The 20540-nt window shown below is 35.4% G+C and overlaps 1 protein-coding gene across 4 annotated transcripts in view; it reads left to right on the top strand.

Annotated features, from left to right (window-relative positions):
* The window catches only part of BBS9 (Bardet-Biedl syndrome 9), a 430791-nt gene that overhangs the window by 222840 nt on the left and 187411 nt on the right, over positions 1-20540 (top strand). For all 4 annotated transcript variants that reach the window (XM_055314823.1, XM_055314824.1, XM_055314825.1 and 1 more), the window contains 2 exons: positions 5072-5244; positions 9277-9429. In XM_055314823.1, the coding sequence (XP_055170798.1) occupies positions 5072-5244; positions 9277-9429 (326 nt within the window). The remainder of the gene's footprint in view (positions 1-5071; positions 5245-9276; positions 9430-20540) is intronic.

Here is a 20540-nt window from a genome sequence, read left to right on the forward strand (position 1 = left end):
AGTTGTATTGGAACACGGGGGAGTATCACTGGTCCGTCTAGCTGGTCTTCTGGGGGAGGGGCCTGCTGTGCTGATTCTCAGGTGTTAGCACTTGGGGGAGCTGCTCTGCCCCTGCCTGCTGCAGGGCTCAGCGGGGGTTGTTCACCCCGTGGGGCCCCGGGAGGATCAGCCGCAGTTGCTATGGCAACTCTGGAAGCCTGGATTCAGCCTCCGCAGGAACAACGGGGCTCGGGGCTCTCGGTTCTCCGTCTGCAGGGCCTGGAGGCTCTGGTGCGGGGCCGCTGATCTGCTCAGCTCGGGGCAGGAGCGTCCTCGCTGTCCTGGGCCCTCCCGGCCTCTGCCTGTCCCAGGGGGAGGCGGGATCCTGGGCTGTGTCCCGGCGCCCTGTGCTCCGGGGCCTGCGCTGTTGGATTCGCGCTCCCGCCCCGCAGCCCCCTCCGCGGAGCCCCCGCTCGAGCCCCTCCGAGCTGCTCCGGTCGGTCCCGCCGTGCGCGCTGCAGCCCTTAGGGAGCTCGGAGCACTCTCCTGCGCTCGCAGGTGTCTGTTAGTGTCCCCGGGAGCCCGAGGGCATCCCCGCCCTCCTGGGTCCTGCTCCAACTCCCTGCGAGCCCCTTTCCGCCCGCCCGGGAAGGTTGGTGCAGCTCCTGCTCCTCCGGGACGGGTCTCTCCTGTCCTGGGGACACTCGCCCCGGCCTCAGCCCGGCTCCTCGCGGTGCCCCTCCCCCTCCGAGGCCTTTTGTTCCTTTATTTCTTTTTCCCCGTCTTCCTACCTTGATAGAAGCGCGAACTCTTCTCACTGTAGCGTTCCAGCTGGTCTCTCTTTACATCTCAGGCCGAATTCGTAGATTTTCAGGATGATTTGAAGGTTATCTAGGTAATTTGGTGGGGACAGGTGATTTGGGGACCCTGCTCTTCCGCCATCTTGCCCCTGAGTCCACAAGTCTTAATAAGATTGAAGAAGTAGCATAGTGAGAGTTCTAGAACAAGTGAGCTAGAGTAACAAAAGGTGGTAGTCAGAGAGTGAATGAGATATTGATGTTAGAGTTCACAGGAACTGCAGATTCTGATAAAGACAAGGTTATCAGACAAGGTGTGACCTTGGGGAGGGCATTGTGAAGATGCAAGAAGACCAATGGAGACAGGGCTTTCAAGGAAATGTATTACAGTTATGGTTATTAAAGGAGCCTGTTTGATGTGAGCACAATAAGTGAGAAAAAGAAGCACTTTCAGATACATTATTGTGAAATTTTAAAAAAGCTACACAAGAAAGATAAATCAAGAAAGGATTTTAACTTATAAGCAAAATCTTTGGATATTAGAGGACAATGGAAAAATTTCCTAAAGATCTGAAGGAAATGATAATCAAGTTAGAATTTTGTGCCTTGCTAAACTGATAGGTAGTTAGCAATGAATACTGAGTAAGCATGTATTTTTAGTGTCACAAGTAGGGCTAAGCAATTGTAAATAGTAAACTTATGTAGCTTCAGGTGGGCCTTTGGAAAATGGGAAAGATAGTTAATACACTGAACATTTCAATATGCTGAAAGATTTTAACATACTGGAAAGAGCAATTGAATTGATTAAGATCAAATGTAAAAGTCATTTGCTTGTCTGTTTTGATTATCTTGCTTTCTGATATAATGAAAAAATTATAGTCATGTATATGAATAAAGGTTGGGCCTTGAAAAAGGTTTTCTTTTTACACCTGCCCAAAAGAAAGCATATGTGATCTTGAACTGTGTTAACCAAAATATTTTTAGAACAAGGAAAGTAAGACTGTTGCTCTATTTCATCTGAGTAGACCATACCTTTGTTCATTTTTTATTCAGTAGACATATTAGATATAAAGACTGTCATGGCTCCTGTGGAGCTCTTGGACTAATGGGAGAGACAAGCAGAGAACCGATGATAGAATGTTTGGTATGCTAACAGAAGTACCCTTTGGGTGCAATTAGAACCCAAAGGAATGAGGTTCCATGAGATTTTGTTTGTAAAGGATCTTGAAGAATGAATAGGAGATTATTAGGTGGATGGCATTTCAGAAAGAGGAGAAGGTTATTAAAGCATGGAGTTTTAGAGGTCAATTTTATTCTGTGCCTGGAAGTTCATGTAGTAGGGGCTCTGTGAGAGGTCTTTTTGTTTTGTTTTGTTTTGTTTTTTAATTTTTTACTTATTTTTTTAAAGTAGGCTCCATGCCCAGTGTGGAACCCATTGCAGGGCTTGAACTTACAGCCCTGAGAGCAAGACCTGAACTGAGCTCAAGAGTTGGAAGCCTAACTGACTGAGCCACTCAGGTGCCCTTGTCCTTAAATGAGACTAAGAATTTAGAGACAAATGTAGTGATCAAATCTGATGAATAGAGTGATTTATCAATATAGCATTACTGTTGATATTTATCTTAGAACTTCTTAGCGGTATTACCTAGGGGCAATTGGAATATTAAATAAATCCAGATTGGGGATGCCTGGGTGACTCAGTGGTTGAGCATCTGCCTTTGGCTCAGGTCGTGATCCCAGGGTCCTGGTGTCGAGTCCCGCATCATGCTCCCCGTAGGGAGCTTGCTTCTCCCTCTGCCTATCTCTGCTTCTCTCTCTGTGTCTCTCATGAATAAATAAATAAAATCTTAAAAAAAAATCCAGATTGGAATAAGCTTCTTGAGAAGTAAATATAGAGAAATCATCCATAGTTTCTACTAATATTGAAGAAGTTGTAGTTTTGGAATATTATATTAATATCTACTGAAATTGTTTATATTATTTCCTCCAACTTTTTGGTTTAAAAAGCATTCATCTGCTTATCTATCACATTTTAAAATTTCCAAATAGCATAAATTATATTTATGCTTTGTTTATGATATGAATACAAACATTATTTATTTCGATGAACTTCAGATATCTGACATGAATAGAGACTGACGTGATACATTTTTTTGTGCCCTGTTTAGTTAAATATATTATTTTCTCCATTTGTAGTAGAGTGGAATGGCAATTGACTGGGCTCCAATTATCCAAATTTATTTCATTTGGAGGCTGAAATGGTTATTTCCACTGAGCTGCTATTACAAGATGCAAAGGAAAAGAGATAAAAAAAATAAATTGAATGTTCATTTTGGCAGCTACTTTAATTACGAATATTGTAAGGGTGTATTTTAAAATACAACTTTCTTCTTTCATGTTATATTATAAATAGAAATTTTTATTCCTCCTTTCCATGAAATGTATACTCTGGAAAGTCTCCAGGGCAATATTAACCATCTTGGAGTACTAATACTGGGAAAATGCTTAATAATAAAAATAATGCCTTATAAATCTTTGACTCACTAATTCTTGTTGATTTTTGGTAATCTGAAAAAAAATCAACTTAAAATATTGTGTTTGTATTTCTAAATCTTATGTTTAATTGTAAAATTTTTCTTTGCAAAAATTTTAGTTTTCCTTTCTCCTGAATGTGTTGATAAAAATGAGAAAATAATTGAAGCCCAAATTTTAAAATTACAGAAAATCATACCTATTTAAATGTTTATTATGGTTTTTACATTTCTGTTATTTGGTGACATTCCTGTACTATACTTGGTCACAGTAGAGCTCTGTCTTAGTCCATTTGGGCTATTATAACTAAACACCATAGATTGGGTGGCTTTTGTACAACAGTAATTTATTTCTCACAGTTCTTGAGACTTCGAAGTCCAAAATCAGGTGCCAGTAGATTGGGTGTCTGATGTGGAACTACCTCCTGGTTCACAGATGCCTGTGTTTTTGCTATGTCCTCACAATTCAGAAGGGGCAAGTTTCTTTTAGAAGGTCACTAATTCTATTCATGAGGGTTCCACCCTCATGACCTAATCACCAAGAGGCCCCATTTCCAAGTACCATTTTCTTGGATCTTAGTATTTAACATGTGAATTTTGAAGGGAACACAAAATCAGTCTATGGCAAGTACCTGTTGGGTACTTTTTACTAATTTTATTTATGTTTGAGTTTTTCTTTTTTTTTTTTTTTTAAAGATTTTATTTATTTATTCATGATAGTTACAGAGAGAGAGAAAGAGAGGCAGAGACACAGGCAGAGGGAGAAGCAGGCTCCATGCAAGGAGCCCGACATGGGATTCGATCCCGGGTCTCCAGGATCGCACCCTGGGCCAAAGGCAGGCGCCAAACCGCTGCGCCACCCAGGGATCCCTATGTTTGAGTTTTTCATTGAGCTTTTGATTGTTCACTCGTTTTACTCTATACTTTTTGTATCAGACAGTTTAAAGTTTTACAATCAATATTTTTTGAACATCTGATTTTGTTTGATCTAAATTTAAAATACAAAGGAAAATTACATTTGTATAGATCTTTTCCATAGGGTATTATATTTGATCTTCATACTAACCTGTGAGGTATGTTTTATTTTCCCATTTGTGTACATGGAAAATTTGAAGATTCGGTCATTTATTTGTACTGAAGTCATAGATTTAAAAATTTACTCAATTTTAAGTTTTGATCAGAGGATAAGACTAGAGAAACAGGATTTTCCTCCTAACATGATGCCTTTAATATTACTACATATGCCACCACCATCTATGACCTGTATCATGGTTTTAATGTCCTAACTGTAAGTCTGTTCTTGCCCCTTTCTAATTCATTTTCTACTTGGCAGCTGTTATAATAAAAACAAAGAAACAAGTAATCACAGATTATATCCTACCACTCTCTAGCTTGAAATCCTTTGTATTTATAGTAATACCCTCCTGCTTTTCTTTTCATTTCCTTTCTTTTCCTTTTCCTTTTCTTTTTTAGAGGGACACAAATTTGGTTGTTTTTATTGTATTGAAACCTATGATAAACATAGGGAAAAGGACTATACTCTATAGCTTGCTACTGTGACCACATACCTTTGGAATTAAATTTGAAAATGTTAAATAGTTGATGTAGAAAACTGCAATAAGGCAGTGGAAATCATATTTATATTTCAAAAAAAACCTTTGTCCTTTTTGCTTGGATAATCATGTCAGAGTTAGTGATAATTCACATAGATTTAGCTGGCAATTATGTGTTAATGAACATTTTCCTTAATTTTTTCTATCTTAGAACGATATCGCATTCAGAGTGAACAATTTGAAGATCTTTGGCTCATAACAAATGAACTTATTACCCGCCTTCAAGAATACTTTGAAAAACAGGGAATCAAAGATTTTGCCTGTTCTTTTTCTGGATCTATGCCCCTTCAAGAATATTTTGAGTTGATTGATCATCATTTTGAGGTGTGTATGATCATAAGTCATATTATCTGTAATTTTTCAATGTATGAAAGAGAAAGAGATGCTACAGAGGAAAGAATTCTAGTATACTTGCTATTAGGTAGTGTTTCACGTCATTATTTTATGTGGATGGTAGATTTTGTGTATCTGTTCCTGCCCTCTTGCCTAGTTTGTGATCATTTGCAGTCATTAACTCAGTGGCTGCCTGGAGCTAAGCATGTGGTCTGGCTTCAGAACAGAGCTGATTTAATTCTCCCACATGAGGACTTAAACTTTGACCCCAATAACCCAGTGTTAAAACTATTTGAGCTTATCGGCAGCCGTTTGGCTAACTAATTCTAGCAGGCCATAAATGAGGTGTGATTATAAAGTAAAGTGATTTTTCCTTTTCTTTTTTAACAAGCACACTAGAACTTCTGCATCTGAATGAGGGCTAACCACATAAAATATTCTTCAGTATCTGGCACAGTGGGCACTTAGTAATGCTAAATGATTAAATGTCTCAACAAATAAGATCTGACAGTGACTGGGTTGCCCGAATATGTTTGCATTTCTTTTGTGGAAGAGCCTGTGTTAGATTGTCCTGAGTATCATCATAATATAAAATCTTCATTCCTTGAAGATTGATTTGTTTGGAAAAAGTCAAGAGTCATGTTTTGTAAATAAATCGGACAATGACAGTCATTGTTTTAAAAATCTCATGTGTTAAAAAAAAATTCACCAGGTTCTACTTACTTATTTGCCCATAAATAGACTGTGTAGACAATTAAAGGGTGGGGGGAGGATTTCAAAAGGATTTTGAATGTTATTCAAGGAAGAATTGGTTCTCTAGTATAACTACTTTTTAAGGAATCAGTAGGTTTTTGCATCTTAGTTTATAAACTATGATGTGTGAGTGTGTGCGTGATAGAGAAAGACAGAGAATATGTCATGCTATGTGAATATTCCATAATGTTCAATCCCTTGGGCATCCTAAGAACATTGACTCTAACCTATAAAAACTTCTTCTTTTGTAATAAAAGAAATATAAATAAAATATAATAAAATGAATAAAATATAAATAAACCTATAAAAACTTCTTCTTTTGTAATAAAAGAAATATAAATATAAATAAAATATAATAAAATGAATAAAATATAAATAAAACTGTAATAAAATGCCATTTTGTATAGTGTGAACATAAAGGGAAAATTTCAGTACATATAGTCACAAATAACATGTCATTATCAAATAAATTGAACTTACTTGAGTTCTCTTTCATCTATGCTGATAGTATTTTATAGGGCAGTATGCTTTTTGCCAAATTATGGCACCAAAATTGACAGTTTGAGGAATATATTTAGGTATTTTAAGGATTGAGAACCTTTGCAGTCCTCTAGGATATATTTTTAAAAATTCCTGCTTCACTGTGCAAAACTGGGATCTAGTGATTTATAGAAGGAAGAGCCTACAAAAAGACTATAGTAATTATTTATCTGTAATATTTAAAGCACAAAATATTAGATTCTGATTGACTGACTGTAAGATTGACATACAGTTTTCACCCTTATTTGCTAGCTAGTAAATCCCTGGAGTTTCCACATCAGGGGCATTTCCTTTCTTGGAAGGATTTAGGGAACATGAACTACAGGTATTTCCATTTGTTACACAGTTTAAAAGGAGCATCATTATACTTCCTTTCTCTCTGGCCCCACTCTCTAATTAAAAAAAAAAAGATTTTTAAGCTTTGAATCAAGATGGCTTTTGGAATACAAGTGTCTCTGAGTATAAGTTATGAAGGCAGGAATTTTTGTCTCTTTTATTCATTGCTGTATTTCCCACACCTAGAGCAATGCTTGGCCCTGGGATCAGTAATATTTGTTAAATGTTGAAATTCTGACACATGAAAACATTTTAATCAATGATGTTTGGTTACACATTCAATGAAATAAATGATGACTTGGCTGATGTGTCAGTTTTGAAAGTATCTTTAGTAAATAAATATTATAGCTGGAAATTATATTATTAAAAGAATGTATCAGTGATAATTAAGCTAATATTCTTTTTAAAAAATTTAGTTATTTAAAAAATCATCATTTAACTTTTGATAATGAAAGGGTTCTTTTTCCCCCTTCAGGAGAATATTCTTTGATTTAGTTACTTAGTGCATCTGAAATTGGGATTAAAAGAGTAATAAAATTCCAAGTTTTTTTTTAAATCATGTATTTGGAGAATACATATACTGAAAAGAAAGTTTGGTTTGATATAAGAAATTTAAACTGCAAAATGTTTGATTTCTGATCTTTAAAAAGAATTTTCTTGAGAGAGAGAGAGAGAGAGAGAGAGAGAGAGCAAGCGAGAGCTTTTGAACAGGGTGGGTAGGGGCAGAGGGAGAGAGGGAATCTTAAGCAGGCTTCAAGCTCATTACAGCTGGACGCAGGCTTGATCTCACAACCCTGAGATCATGACCTGAGCCAAAATCAAGATTTGGGTGCTTAACCAACTGAGCCACCCAGGTGCACCTGATTTCTGAACATTTTGAAAATGCTATTTATTTCAGGACTAGTTTATGACTGTTTTGTAAAGTTGAATTAGCAGTTCACATAATTTGATTTCATGGAGTGTTTCTTCTACTCTACGACTCTGACTAGCTTTCTTTTATTTTAATAATATTAAATTCAAAGGTTATGAGAAGAGTTATGATAAAAAGAGTCTGTTTCAGATGCTCCTCCTTCAGCCACTCAGTCTCCTCTTTGAAAGCAACTTTTGGAGTCCCATTTCTTATATATGTTTTTAGAAATATTATATCCAGTAAGAACTATGTTAATATACAGATTTCTTTTTAAAAAATACATGAATGGTAGCATTTTATACATACTATTCTGTGTTTGGTTTTGTTTTGCTTTGTTTCATTCAAAGCATCTTTGGATAACATTGTATATCAGTACTTAGAGGTCCTACAAAGTAGTCTTCTTTATTATTTAACCTGTTCCCCTATTGATGAGTATTTTGATTATTAATAATATCTTACTATAATACAATAGAACAAATAATTCTGTAATGAATATCTTCATATGTTATTACTTTTTGTGAGCATACTTCTAGGATGAATTGCTGGATATGGGCTTGCTAGATCAAAGGCTATATTGTTTGAGAGCTATTTGTATTAGCTTTTTATTAAATTTTGTCCTTTTTTCTATTGATTGATGCTCTTTCTTACTGATTTGTATTGGATTTTGGTCCCTTTCTCATTGATTCTTAGATACTCTCTAGATATTATGGGCTTGACTTTTTATCTCTGTGGTTATTGCTATTATTTTTACATTTTGTTGTCTTGTCACTTAATATTTTTTTAACCAAATAAAATTCCTTTTTTCCCCCCTTAGTTACAGATTTATCAAGGTATGAGTATGTGTCTGGCTTTTGCCTTTTGAATTATAAGTGTCTTTTTCATGGCAAGATTATTTAAAAATTCTAATTTTTCTAGTACTTTTGTTGTGTCTAAGCTTTTTATTTTTCTAGTTGATTTTGCTGTAAAGACTGGGAGAGAAATTCTTATTCTTTTTTCTCATGTAATCAGTTATTACAGGACATTTATTAAATAATCTGTCTTGGGGATCCCTGGGTGGCTCAGCGGTTTGGCACCTCCCTTTGGCCAAGGGTGCGATCCTGGAGTCCCGGGATTGAGTCCGCATCAGGCTCCTGGCATGGAGCCTGCTTCTCCCTCCTCCTGTGTCTCTGCCTCTCTCTCTCTCTCTCTCTCTATCTATCTATCATAAATCAATCAATCAATCTTAAAAAAAAATCTGTCTTTTCCCCAGTGATACTAGGTCAGTTTTACTGAATTTCCATTTGACTTATCATTCTCTATTATCTATGTGTCAACCTATTCACATACCAAAATATCACAGTTTTAATTCTAATTCTCTTAAGTATAATACATTTAAATTTCTTCATTACTCTCTTTTAAGCTTTAGTTGACATTGTCTGTATTCTTACTTTAAAGGTGTTTTGTTGTGTATTTTTAACCTGAATTTAAGAAATTCTTTATCGTAGTTGCGGATAAATGGTGAAAAATTAGAAGAACTCTTATCTGAAAGAGCAGTACAATTTCGAGCCATTCAACGCCGACTATTAACAAGGTTCAAAGATAAAACACCTGCCCCCCTCCAACACCTGGACACCTTGCTAGATGGAACTTATAAGCAGGTAAGTATGTTATCAATGATAGTTTTCCACTACTAAACATAATTTTTATCCCTAGCCCTAGAGTTATACAATGTCAAGTTAGATATTTCTTCCCTGTGTACCTTAGAGCAGCAAATAGCAAACACGCTTTAGAGTCAGAAAAACCTAGGATCAAAGTCCAGCTTTGTGACTTTCTAATTATGTGATCTTGAGTAAATTACATAAGATCTATCAGTTTCCACATTTTACCTCCCACAGTTATTGTGAAGATTTTTGATCATTTATGTGAATGAAGCAGCCAGCCAGCACAATGCCAGGCACATAGTATGTGCTTGATAAATAGTAGCTATTATGCTTAGTATTAATATTAAATAATTTTTGGTGCATCTCATAATTATCACCATAATTCCCTAATTGTCCTACTGAGCAATGGCTTACACTTTCATTTTTTATGTTAGTTGATGTTTTGAGATGGAATTCTTAAACAGCTTTTATGTTCTTGTTCAAAAAGATTTATTTCTTCCTCTTCCTGATTCTTCTTTCCATCAGTAGTTTATCCTTCACTTGGCTAGGGTGATCTGACTCTCATTCTTACAGTATTATGTCACCAAAAGCTATTCAAAGTTGAAATGATAGTTACTAAAATTTAAAATTTTATGGGTAAGACATCTGCCAGTTCCACTATACTGGAGTCAGCTTTGAATGACTACATATCTTATGACTTCTATACAAGATCACTAATCTGTTTCAAAATCAGTATTGGTCATATGAACATTCTGTTCATTTTTTATTTCATTTTTTTGAGATAGTTATATGTTCAATTGCAGTTATAACAAAAAATACAGATAGATCTCATGTATTCTTTATTCACTTTCCTCCAGTTGTAACATTTTGCAAACCTACAGTATATCACAACCAGGATTTAGCATTGATAAAATCCATGGGTTTTATTCAGAATTCCATGATTTTACTTGTGCTAGTTAGTGGTGGTGGGCATGTGTGTTTTAAGCTCTATACAATTTTATCACATATGTAGGTTCATATATACACCCCCACATTCAAGATAAACAGCTCCATCACCACAAAACTCTTGTCATGTTGCCTTTTATTGCCACCCCTACCCCCACTGCCCTCCTCTACCATATTCCGTTGGCTTTGAATGGACAAATCAGAGTTTTTTTCAGTTAGCTTCCCTAGAGGAAAGAAGAATAAGACATCAATAAATGTATTGATAATACAGTTGTTCTTGAAATATTCATGGTTATGTGAAAATTAGAAGCGATTTGAGAGACAGTCTGTAGAAGCAGTAGGGTACTAAAACACTGGGCTTGCAGTCCAAAGACCCCAGTTCTGTCACTTATTAGCTCTATGGCTTTTGGCAGTTGCCCTGACCCTCTCAGAACTTCAGTTTCTTTCTGTAAAATGGGATAAATACCATGTTGTTACAAAGATTCTGTTTGCCAATATATGTGGAAATGCTTGGCAAATTGTTTTACAAATCTAGATGGCCAGTTCCCTTTGTGCTGGTGCAATTATGACTCCCAACTCAGTTGCTAATGATGCTCTTTCTGTTCTAGGTTTCTTTTCTTCTTAAGTATGCTTTTTGTTTTGGTTTGTTTTTCATTTTCTTTCTTTTTTTCCTCTCTACCTTCATGTTTCTTTGATGACTTTATCTCATTCTTAGGGTATACCTGCCTATGCTTGGGGCTAAAGATAGGCTGGCTCTTGTCTTTAATGATACTCTATATTTTTTGGACACAATGGCAGAGGAGTGTGTAAAGGAAGTTGATGAGGATGTTTGATTTAATGCTTTCCATATTTTCTATATAGTAAGGCTTCCTTTGTCTTTTGTATGTTTAAAGTGCTATATATATATATATATTTTTTTTTTTTTGCTTAGTCTCAGTGTTGGGTTTTTCCATGATTTGTAATATTGCAGACAAGATGATTAAAACCATGGGTTTTAGCTTTAAAACCTCATTCATTTTAGATTAAAAAGAAAATGAATAAGCTTTTGAAAGATATGAATAGTATAAAGAATTTGACTTAGTTTTAATGTAATTTACCACTCAATTTTATTAAATGTTCATATTAAATTATAGTGAGAAATTGATTGTTCTCTATTTTAACTCTCTTTAGTTAACTTTTAATGACATATTTAATACACGGATATAATTTCCCCCCAAAATGATAAGGTTATGCACTGTGCTAAATTCTCTATCATGGCCCTTTATCATCTCCTCAACAATGTAATCACTTTTATGATTTTGTGTTTTTCCAGACCCTTTTTTTCCCATTCAGAAATGAAGTATTATTTTGTGAGGCTACAATAATCCATAAATAGTATTATACTATATGTATTGGTATACTTCTCTTTTTCCTTTTTCTTCTACCAGTGTGTAGTGGAGCTCTTTCTGTATTAACGTATCTACCTCTCCGTGTGTTATGTAGTATAATATTCTGTAGTATGGACAAACTATAGGTTATTAAAGAATGGATCATAATAGTAGTTTCAATGTTGAGTCTAACAGTGAGAAAAATCCCTTTTAGACATCCTACTGTGACCAAAAGGGATATGACATACTTCACTATCACATACTTTCTGTACCTAGTGTAAATTTTTTTTTATCTTTATCATTTGCCTGGGTAGGGGGCATGATTTAATTGGCTGATTAGCTGAATGCTTGATATAATGAGCCATGCTAGAGTTTGATCTTAATTTCCATGGCATGACTGTCAGTAGATTTTTAATGTGTTTTCCTAACATAGCAGCTTAAATTAGATCTGTTATCTGTGTAGAATCCTTGTTTTCTCATGTGTAGGGAGCATGTAATTTTTTTTTTTTGTTAGTCATTCTGTGGGTCTTAGTGCCACCTTAGTTCAACCAGGAGCAGTTAAGAAAAGCACTCTGAGCTGTCTAGTGAAAGATTTACATTTTATTGCATTTATCACCATGTATCTGGAGGATGTTTCATTGTTAGCATTTAATGAACGGTGCTAATTGGCTTATGTGAAAATAGAACCAGAAGCCAGTATCCTCCTAAAACTAGTGTGTAAACTCTCTGAAGGCAAGAACTTTTTTTTCTTTTGCTTTACTCACTGCTATTTTCTTAGGATGATAGATTTCTTGCCACATTATAGGTGCTTAATAAATATTTGCTCTATTAATGAATTCTTTATTGCCACTAATATAATTTATTGAAACTATATTTTTGATAATAGCAACACTACAAAGAACAGATTGATAGAGAATTCTTTGAGTTCAGGCTCATGAATCATTGGGATGGTTTGTTTTAAAATCCCCAAATGCTACTAAAAGAAACTCTCTTCTGTCTTCCTAAATAATGTAGCAGAAACTGCAGGTACTGCTTGCTTACCTAATGAGTCCATGAAGTAGGCCTCTAACCTTTGTATGGCTTGCAGTTTAGGTATCTTTGATTTTGGTCCACAAGGGCCTAATAGAGAAAGCTCCTGCTTCTAAGGTTGTAGTAAGACATCCAACATTGTTTCCTTTAGATACATGCCAATAAGTGCTCTAGGGTTTAAAAGGACATATCTGATGTATCCTAGTAAAATGATTAAGAACTCTATGTCTAGAGTTAGCTTGATTATGTTCTAGTCTTGGCTCTGTGACCTTTGGCAAATTACTTAAACAGAGAAAACAAAACCAATCCTAAGCATCAGTGTTCCTACTTGTAGAATGCTCCTTCTTTTATGGGGTTGTTATGAGGACTGAAATGTATAAACATGTAGATTGCTTAGGATAGTGCATGGTACAGAATGAGCTCTCAACAAATGTTAACTACAACTCTGGGAGACTGTTCTTCATTTTTATTTGACCTAGTTATACTGTCTCAAAATGGCACTATTCATTTTTTCAGACAAAAGAGGTTATAATAATACATCATCTTTCTGAAATTTTGCTGTCAATCTCATAAATCTAGACCTCAGCTAAGAATGAGAAAGATCCTTTATCCTTATGGGCATCCCCATACTTCTTTGTGTATTGTTTGGTTCCAGAGAGGATACCAAAAGGGAAGGGGGCATCAGGATCATGAGGTCAAGTGGATGTCCTTCCTGAATCCCTGATTGTTTCCCTAGAAGAAAAATTTTTAAAAATTTCACTCAAACACACACACACACACAGACACACACACACACACATTGCTTTGCATAAATGTTGTACCAAATTATAGTTCCACAAGCAGTATAGGAAAATGTCTGTTTTCTGGGCATTAATGTTTTGATCTTTACAGTTTTTAACTGAAAAGAGAATATGATTGTTGTTTTATCTTTTTTTTCTTTGCTTATTAGTGATGTTGAATTTTTAAAAATGTTAATTAGCCATTTGTATTTGTTTTATAGTGATTTACGTGTGTATATTTTCTGTTCAGTAGTCTGTCGGGTAGTTCAGCTTTTTCTTGTTATTTTACGTATGTTAGGAATGGCAATCTTTTATCATACTTTTGTCACGCATAAAAATACATATATGAGGGATATAATCTCTTTTCATGTATGTAAAAAGTTTTACCAATTTGTTATTTGCCTTTTATTTTTATTTATAATGTTTTTTTTGACATGTAAAGTTTAAAAAGCAATTATGTAATAAAATCCATTTTTTTCCTTTAGGCTTCTCTGCCTAAGAAAGCCTTTCCCATGCCAAGAGTACATGAATATCAAAATATAATTTATTCTAGCATTTTTATGTTATCATTTTTTATATATACTTTTAAAATCCATCTGGAATATATTATGCAATTTAGTGGGAATCTAATCTCCCTGCCAAAAATGGTGAGCGAGTTGTCTCAGCCCCTGCTTATTATATAATCCATTTTTCTCTTGCTAAGCTAATGTACTACCTGTATCTTTAATGATTTTACTGTATAGCAAACCACCTCAAACCTTAGTGACTTAAAACAGCAGTAATTCATTGTTGTTCACTTGGGCAGTTCTGTTGATCTCCACTGGGCTCACTCATGTATGTCCCTGGTCAGCTGATGGCTCAGCTGGAGACTGGATGGTGTGGGATGTACTTAGTCACATATTTGGCAGTTGGCTCACAGTTAGATGGGATCATTGTACCACATGTCTCTCCTGGCCTAGTGGGCTGGCCTGGCATTATTCACACGATAGCTACAGGTCATAATGTACAACTATCATTTAAGCCTCTGCCATGTGTCTAATTCTCTATAAGTTTTGACCAACCCAGATCAAAGAGGTAAGGAAATAAACCCTTCTTCCTTATTGGATGAGTAGAGAATTGTGGGCATTTTTGGTTATCTACTCTACTTTTTTTTTTTTCTTGAACATATACCAAATTAGCAAAATTGTTTAGAAGACAATTTTTTCCCTTCCATAACCCTTAGGCTTAGGTTTTTTATACTTTTGACTTCCAAACCTAAATTTTTGTTGTCATTGCAATATTATTTATTCATAATCAATTTGGTCCATGAACTCTGGAGATAATTTATCTTGTAATAAGGTTTGTCAAGAGTTGTTAAAAGCAAAGAGAGTATCTGTACTGTTTTCAGGTTAGTGAGACTGCCTGAATACTACTCACCTGTGCACTTAGTTATGGTCAGTTGTTTTGGGGATGGAATCTGTTACTCAGTCTCCTCGTAGGGCTCCACTTGTTCTGGGTATGCTTCATGGACATGTGACCTGTGCAATTACACAGAACCCCGTGTTTGATTTAAAGCCCTGTGGTTGCCATCTTGAAATTCTTAATACTTTTGAACAAAAGGCCCTCTATTTTCCTTTTGCTCTGAGCCCTTCAAATAATGTAGATGTTCCTGGCCCTGTCAGGATACTAACTAATTTCTGATGAGTAGAATAAGCCAACTGGGAGTTCAGATACAGAAGAGAGTTCAAAAACAGAAAGGCTTTATGACCACCACCCCAGAGCTACCTGTGAGTTCCCCAGAGATGAAGAAAAAAGGGATGCAGTAGACATCAGTGAGAGCAACTCTGGGGACAGCTTAATGGTTTCTTTCTGGGAAAGGCATCTTGGTTAACTGACCATGAGTGATAAGACTTATCTCATCATTCTGCAGTTAGTTGTTTTCAAGCAGTTGTGGGTACCAGCCTTGTTTTAGACTCCCAACAGGTGGGTCACTGGCTCCAAGATGTGCCATCAGTAATTATGAGTTCTGGTACACAAGGGGGTCAGCCAACCACTTTTCTCCCTTTTTCAACTGTAAGTCATTTCCAAAACCTGTATTTTTGATTGCCTAGGAACCCCAGAACACACATTTCCACATTGGCATTTAAATCTTACTAGGAGGCCTTTCCCGCATAGCATCTACCTTCCATCCTATCACATTTCATTGAGGGCATCTACCAGGCACCCCTTCCTGAGGTCAGCCTGTGGCTGAAGCAAGGAGGGAAGGCTAGGGCTATCACTCTGGGAAAAGCATGTCATGATACTTACATCCTCCAGTGAATGAGGATTTCCCAGGTGCCCATTACAATTTTAATAATTTATTCTAGAATTTGGGAAAAAAAGTCTTCCTTTTTGAAGGAGGTTTCACCTTTACTTCTGGCTTTAAAGGCATAATGTTGAAAGAAAGTAACCATGTCAAGAATTTTTTTTGTCAGCGTTTAGAAATCCAGATTTCCTCATGTGTACAACTGGAATGCTGCCTTGTCAGTCTGAATATATTTTTGGAGGACCTAAGAAAGGAAGTAAGGGAAGAGAAGGGAAATTCATGTTTATTGAGCATCTGTTGAGTCTGAGGTAAATTTCATTTATTACTTCAATTAAAAAATCACAATCATCTTGTGAAGGTGGCATTGTTGTTCCCAATCATGGATCCCAAGTTATGGATGAAGAGCTTGAGACTCCAAGCAGGGTTAAGCAACTTGCTGTTACATAGATATTAAGCCATCTATTCCAAAGTCTGTGCTTTAGTATATCTTGTGGTATAGTTAGTCATTTCCACAGGGCAGATAGACATCCTAGGTTTTCTTTAGTGAAACTATAGTCAGGTTAAAGGAAAAGAAGATTCATGTAGGGATCCCTGGGTGGCGCAGCGGTTTAGCGCCTGCCTTTGGCCCGGGGCATGATCCTGGAGACCCAGGATCGAATCCCACGTCGGGCTCCCGGTGCATGGAGCCTGCTTCTCCCTCTGCCTGTGTCTCTGCTTCTCTCTCTATCTGTGTGACTATCATAAATAAATAAAAATTAAAAAAAAAGATTCATGTAAACTGTACATATTCATATTATATATATATATATATATATATATATATATATATATATATAAATGTATATATATTAGTGGTCATCCAATATTTGTTCGGTATACACCTATCAGAAAGGTAGCAAAAGCTTCTGGAGAGTTCCCTAAAGTATATATTACATCTGAAACTTGAGTATCAGAGGAAGAAGTTTGTTAATGGGTTAGCTTATTCTGAAGTTCAATTTCTTTGCTATCAAATTCTAATGCTAATTGCATTTGGAAGAAAAGCTTTGGCAAATAAGTTCTCTTTCATATTATAAAAATTTTATGTGCATTTGTTAGTCAAAGCAGGACTGATTGGCTGAATTGATATCGGGGACATTTAGACTTACCCTACAGTTTGACTTGTGTTTTGATGCTTTTACGTGTGGTGAGTTTTTTTTTTTTTCCTTCCTGTTTGAACACTAACTCTCTGTTGTAGTAAAGGAAAAATGTTTACTAATCTAAAAGTTTGTGTCAGATGACATATGTGTGATGTAATGACTGATAGTCATTAGTGTTCTAGAAAGGCACTTGGCTGATTTCTCTTTTCTGCAAAACAGAGGTTGTATTAAGCATAATTTTAAACAGAGATCCTGTGGTTTGGAGTTTGCTATTTGTTACTTTTTCTGTACTTAAAACTTCCTTCCACTTTGTTTATTTGTATGGTATTGATGTATAAAAATCATTTTAAGTCACGCAGAAGCTTTTGGTCCATGACTTTTTAAATGAGCATGATTTTGATGATTTTGGCTGATAACACAAAGGAATATGTGATGAAACATTTAGGCCTACTTTCTTCTTTGCCATTGGCAATAAAAACAATACACTGATAGACTGAGAAGGAGGTATCAGGGATTTGGTTATATTGCTTCATTTGTTTTTCTTCTAACTATTTAAGAGTGAAGAAGACATTCTTTCTCCTCTGAAGGAGATCGAATAAACAGGTGAGAAAGGGGGCATAGGAATTTGCAGCCATATGTTTGGGGATGAATGGAGGTAGTAGGTTAAAAAATGGAGTTTTTGTATTTTTACCCCATAATTCTACTCTTGGCTATTTATCTAAGAAAATAGCTCACAAAGGAAAAAAATACATCTATCAGTTTGGTTGTTTATAACACTAATCACTATAAACCAGCTTTCCATGGTTAGAAAGTAATTCTTTTTATTGTAGTGCTACCATTTCATATGATCTCATTTCATGTCATCATTTCATTTAATTATTTTAAAAACCAGAATGATATAGACATCCCAAATAATTGAAAATAGCAGTTGGTATGTAGTAAGTTTCAAATAATGAAATAGTTGTATCTATAGTAGATGAGTGTGCAAAGATTTAGAAGGAATATAAAAAATTGAAAATAGTTCACATTTATTTTAGATGACTTTAAATTGTTAAGCCATTTCTGTTAATATTATGATCACAATTTGATAAGCATGAAAATAGTTTTTCACAATATGTAAATGTACTTAACACTATTGAACTATATACTTAAAACAGGATAATAAATTTTTTGTTCTGTGTATTTTACCACAATTTTTAAAAGTAATAACTTTTTAAAAAGTGAATGTGATCATTTGATGGTATTTTCTGAAGGAAGTATTTTCTGTCTCCTCTGTATACCCTATAAATTCATTTCTCTATTCTCTGAATGTTTAGAACTTCAGATTATTGTTCCATATATGAGTTAGTTTATTCCTATTCACTCAAAAAGGAGCAATTAGATAACTGAATGGTAGGCTTGAATGAATATATGAATAAGTGTGAGGATTGTCTAATTCTATCACCTCACTAGTCCCTCAGTGAAACTAGAGGAAAATACAAAGCACTTCTAAAATTATGTAAATTTTGCTTCCACTAAATCAGAGTCTAGAATATAATCTCCAAAGTGTGCTTGTTTTAAGTATATCACTGACATATTCAGTATATGTGTGTGGCTATGACATCTGCTCCGACAGAAATATACTCCAAGACAGAAATATGAGCCATATATCTAATTTAAGTTTTCTAGTAGCCACATTTAAAAAAACAAAATACAACAAGTGAAATTAATCTTAATAATGTTTTATTTAACCCTATATATGTAAAATACTATTTCCACATTAATCAAATCAAAATTATCAAGACACTTTCTATTCCTTTCATAGTAAGTATTCAATACATTGTTTAGTTCACATCTGTAGCACATTTCAGGCTCTGAATAGCCATATGTGGCTAGTGGCTTCCTCAGCAGACATTACAGTTCTAGCTACAAATGATTGTGAACTCATAATTTTATGTTGTTTCTTGTAATGTCTCTTGTTTTTTTCTTTTTTCTAACCCTTAATTTATTGATTGATTATTTTTTAAAAAAGATATTTTATTTATTATTTAGAGAGACAGAGAGAGAAAGAATCTCAAGCAGACTACCTGCTGAGCAGGGAGCCTGATTCAGGGCTATATCTCAGGACCCTGAGGGATGCCTGGGTAGCCCAGTGGTTGAGCAACTGTCTTTGGCTGAAGTTGTGATCCCGAGGTCCTGGGATGGAGTCTGGCATTAGGGTCCCTGCAGGAAGCCTGGGCTTTTCCCTCTGCCTATGTCTCTGTCTCTCTCTCTCTGTGTCTCTCATGAATGAATGAATGAATGAATGAATAAATAAATAAAAATAAATAAATAAACAAACAAACAAATAAATAAAATCTTAATTAAAAAAAAATCTTAGGACTCTGAGATCATGACCTGAGCAGAAACCAAGAATCACATACTTAACGAACTAAGCCACCCATGGCCTCTATTTTTATTTTTTAAAGATTTATTTATTTATTTTAGAGAGAGATCATGCAAATAGGGGGAGGGGCAGAGGGAATCTCAGACTCCCTGCTGAGTGCGGAGCCTTATTCTGGGCTCCATCTCCTGACCCTGCGATCATGACCTGAGCCCCCCAGCCATTCATTCTTTAATTGTTTTAAATTCTAGTTCATGATAAGAGTGTCATTGATGCAATGATTTTCACTTACTTGTTGTGAATAACAGGCAGTGGGAAGCTCTCTTAGATGGTTAGGGGACTACCAGGAATCTTTGCACACATAAACCATGCCTTCAGGTATTGTTGAAAACACACTCACACAGATACACACACATATCAAATTTAATGTCAACAGACTTGTGTCCTAGTTCTAGCCCTTTCTGTTTCTTTGACTTTGGGCATGTCACTTGGCTTCTTGAGTTTTATCTTTGGACCCCTTAGAACCTGTCTGATAGGCATCCAGTATGGCACTTTCTTCTAGTAAAACTTTTAATAAATATTTATTGTATCTGCATAATAGTTAAAGCAACGGACTCTTAAATTTCCATCAATTCAGAATTTCAGAAACAAATGGGCTGTTAGGGTCATTTAGTGCCAGCCTGGAGTGTGTTTTTGGCCAGTCAACATTTGTTTGGTGGACGCTAATGATAGTGATCTAAGTAACAGGGCTTTTTGAAACTGAATTACTTTTCAAAGAAGATATACAAGTGCAGAACATTATTATGACATTGGAGTTATGCTTCCCTGGCTTTACGTATGTAACACTAATTGACGTTAATGGAAGGTGTACATAAATCAAGAGGAAAACATACCCATTCATATATAAAAACATTCTATTCTTAATATCCATCTGGTATGCTTTAGTTCCCTGGGGCATATGGTTTTTTTTTTATAAACTGAATGCATACCTCTTTATCTGCATTTTCATCAGTTGGTATTTGTTTTTTTTTGCTTGCTAGTATTAGTTTGAACACCCACTTAGATTGTAAAGTCAGTATTAGGAGTTTATTTTGGCAAATTTTTCAGATTCATAAATTTGATCATCTGATATAAAATATTCTAAACCAAAAGTAATCAGGGGTACCTATTCTAAAATTTCTATTTGTTGTTTGATCTTTTTAAAAT

This window comes from Nyctereutes procyonoides, unplaced genomic scaffold (genome assembly GCF_905146905.1).
Source record: "Nyctereutes procyonoides isolate TBG_1078 unplaced genomic scaffold, NYPRO_anot_genome, whole genome shotgun sequence".
NCBI classification, from domain to species: domain Eukaryota; kingdom Metazoa; phylum Chordata; class Mammalia; order Carnivora; family Canidae; genus Nyctereutes; species Nyctereutes procyonoides.